This window comes from Rhagoletis pomonella, unplaced genomic scaffold (genome assembly GCF_013731165.1).
Source record: "Rhagoletis pomonella isolate Grant_MI unplaced genomic scaffold, Rhpom_1.0 Rhpom_scaffold_00253, whole genome shotgun sequence".
Taxonomy (NCBI): domain Eukaryota; kingdom Metazoa; phylum Arthropoda; class Insecta; order Diptera; family Tephritidae; genus Rhagoletis; species Rhagoletis pomonella.
In genome coordinates, this window is record NW_023458807.1 from 11,897 (window position 1) to 15,505 (window position 3,609).

At 35.1% G+C, this 3,609-nt stretch overlaps 1 protein-coding gene across 1 annotated transcript; it reads left to right on the forward strand.

Moving 5' to 3' along the window:
• The first annotated feature begins 251 nt into the window (after nt 1-251).
• On the forward strand, nt 252-1,759 carry LOC118750473. The gene is made up of 5 exons (XM_036485188.1): nt 252-441; nt 514-706; nt 774-1,172; nt 1,258-1,463; nt 1,750-1,759. The coding sequence occupies exons 1-5, from the start codon at nt 425-427 to the stop codon at nt 1,757-1,759; spliced, it is 825 nt and encodes a 274-aa protein (XP_036341081.1). The 5' UTR covers nt 252-424.
• The last annotated feature ends 1,850 nt before the right edge of the window (nt 1,760-3,609 follow it).

The window sequence follows — 3,609 nt, forward strand, 5'->3', positions numbered from 1 at the left end:
GGGGTTATAAATTCTTCGGAGTATTTTTACTTCTTTTATTTATTCCACCTTTGCATTACGTGAACCGATTTTTTTACCGGAAAGATAGTACCTTAAAGGTCGTCCCGTAATTTGGTTTAGATCCGATCATTAAATCATGAAAACATTAACGGTTAAAGATGCACTCAATTTTCAAAAGTAATAAAAAATTGTACAAAAGAATTTTAATATAAATACATTAACAGCCCGATTCTGTGCACTTAACCAATTATCAAAATATTGATAATTTATCAAGATTTTTATCAAGTAAGAAGTTTTTTGTTATTCTGTGGCAATCTTGATAAAACTTAAAGCTTCAGAGTGCAGCGCTTTTCCCCACACGTGTGGTGAACAATTTAATGAAACAGAAACAGCTGATTTCTGTTTACTTTATGTTATTCACGAAATGGATTCTGCTACAACGTAACTATTTCACATATTGTTCATTATTTGTTGTAAAATAATATTTAACTTAATATTAAAATTAATTTACAGGGAATCAAAACACGACCGTGCTACCCACGAGCAACTTGAGCTATACGTTGCGTTTTGCCAGGCACACCCAGAAATTGGCACTGGAAAAAATTCGCCAAAGTCGCCTCAGCAAATGCAAGACTTGTGGAAGCAGCTGGCAGAGGAGTTGAATTCTAGCAGAGGACCAACACGTACTGCGGCTAAATGGAAAGAGGTAGCTTGCCTCATATTAGTTACATTTTTTTATATTTGATGCAACGCTTTTATACATATGTATATAGACGTTGGGTGTGTGGAAGAGTCAACTACGCACGCGGGCAAGGCGGCTGAAAATGAGCCAGAGGCTGACTGGAGGAGGACCAAGCTGCAAGCCGATGAGCGACTTTGAGGAAAAGGCTTTAGCCACATTTGGATCTGCAGCTGTTGATGGGGTGAAGACCATTCAGAGCTTTGGGTTGACATATTCGCTTGAGCCTTTGTCAGTTGAGGGCCCAATATCACCTGAAAGCACATCTTCTTTGGACAGTCCTCAGCCACCATGCAGTCCATTACTAATACCGCTAAACCTAGTAGAACCGTCAAGCTCAGGACAACCGCCAAGCCCAGGACAGCGGCTTAGCACAGAAATATCAGCAAATCCCGCATCATCTCTATGTTCATCGCTAAGCTTGGAAAATCAGGTACCTTTTTTTATTGTATTACAACATATTTATGTATGTACATATATTTTTGTGCATTTTTTAATTAATTTTTATTCTTTTTAAGGATGCTCGCACATCGCGGCTATCACGGGGTGAGCGGTCTAAATTAATTAGCACTTTGATAGCAAACATTTCAAAGAGGAATGCTGCTGAGGACGAAAAGCAACGCATTGAAAATGAAAGGCGTGAAGAGCACCGGGAGATGATGCAGACCATCCAAGGTCTAACCAATACTGTCGCAGAACTTGTGAATGTTCTTAATCAAAACAGGTCGCAATAAAAATATAAAAAAATAATTTTTTCTTACCTTTTTATTTACATATTTCAACATTTAATTTTTATAAACTTTATATAAAGTGTGAAACTTTGATTTATATGGTTTATATTATAGAATGAAATTTTCATAAATAATTTCATTTTCATAAATAATTAATGCAAAAAATTATTCGTGATAATTGTGATTATTATATTAGATCAAGGTGTACACTAACATTTGACGCAGACTATACATAGGTATACAATTATGATTTTCTTGGTTTTTAATTTCTTTTTTAAGGTCAGCTTAATTTCTTTTACAAAAAAAAAAGAAGAAAAAAGTAATCAAATAATGCAAGCAGGTTTAGTTGGAAAGTCAAGTCGGAGAATTTTCGCATTTCTGGCTTTACTTCTGGATAAATTTAATAACTAAAGGGTTGAAATATATCTCGATCTTGTTCTTTCACCTTCGCGTATATACTGTGAAGAATCAACAGCATTATTTGGAGAATCGAAGTCTTCTGCAACCTCGTCCTCTACCTCGTTCAGCATAATTCCCGCTTTCGTCATTATATTGTGCAATATAACGCATGTGCTTACAAACAGAGCGGAAGTTTCATGGGAATAATGTAGAACTCGGTGCTTCAGCAAACATCTGAAGCGCGATTTTAAAACACCAAACGCTCTTTCAATGCAGTTTCTGGCAGAACCATGTAATCTATTATACTTTTGCTCTTTAGAGGTATTAGGTGGTCCAACTGGTGTTAGAAGCCAGGGCTCTAGAGGATAACCTTGATCGCCAATAAGCCAAGATTCTTTCGGGTGTTGTACAGACATATCAGCGTGCTGACGAATGAGATGCTCCCGTGGGTCAGAAGTTGCCCAAATCCCAGAGTCATGTGTTGCCCCCGGGAATTTGGCGTTTAAAAATGTGAAACATAAACGGTGATCACAGACCTGAGAAACAGAATATTTATGAATTACAATGGTCATGCATACAACTAAACTTACTGCTTCGACATTTATACTGTAGAACCCTTTCCTATTTAAATATAAATTAAGAGGACGGTCAACATTATTTGATGGTGGAGCAACAATAGCAATATGCGTGCAGTCAATTGCTCCTATTGTGCTTTTTATGCCAAATTTTCTAAAAAATCTAGAATAAAATTCATATAGCTTAACTTAAATCGTGCTTTTTCAATTTTCTTTAATACATACCCTGTTTTTACAAAAGTTTCTTCCTCAGCCGAACTGGGAAAATTTATTTCTCCTTCCTTCACCTTTACAATAAGCTTTGCCACAGCCCGCAAACTTCTGGAAAAAGACAACTGACTCATTGGCAAGTTGAAGTTGTTGCCTACATATTTTTGGTATGAGCCGTGCCCAAAGAAGTTTAAAGCTGACAAAACTCTTATAGTTAAGGAAAGTGACGTTTTTTGGCTATCATGTGGGGCCAGTTCATCAATGAGACGACGGCAAATTTCACGTGTCAAACGAAAATTTTCCATAAACGTTTTATCACTCAACGAAAATGGATCACTATCATCTTGTAAACTTCTTAAGTAACGCGCGCGATCTCTATTTTCGCAATTTTCCTCTTCGTCTAAAAACAACAATAAAAGTAAAATATCTTCTTCCATTATAATAAATTAGTTTTCACAACTATGCACAAAGAATAAAACAGATGTTTTATTTGTCAAGAGCATTTGACATCTTGACAATTTATCAAGAAAAGAGCTTTTTATTTATGACATAGAATAAAAAAATCTTGATAAATTGTTAATCTTGATAATTAAGCAAGATGTTGAATTTATCAAGTCCACAGAATTAGGGGGTTAGTACATTCAAGGCTTTTCTTCGCGAAAATCGAATGTAAATGCTGTCAGAAAACTTCAAAATGCATCTTGTGGTTCAATGTTACTACAACTATACAGATTAAAGTTTTATGAGTTAGAAACTCGAAAGGATAAAATAGTCAAAGATTCAAAGTACAAATTTTTCATATAATGAAACTAGTTCATAGTTTTTCTCTTTTTACTTGTAATATAAACATTTCTAAAATAAATGTATTTTTTTGATTGTTCTTCGTATTTTCTGTCTTTTTTAGTGCCTTATTTTGCTTTTTTTGCAATACCTAGTGCCTTTTCCTGCCTTTTTC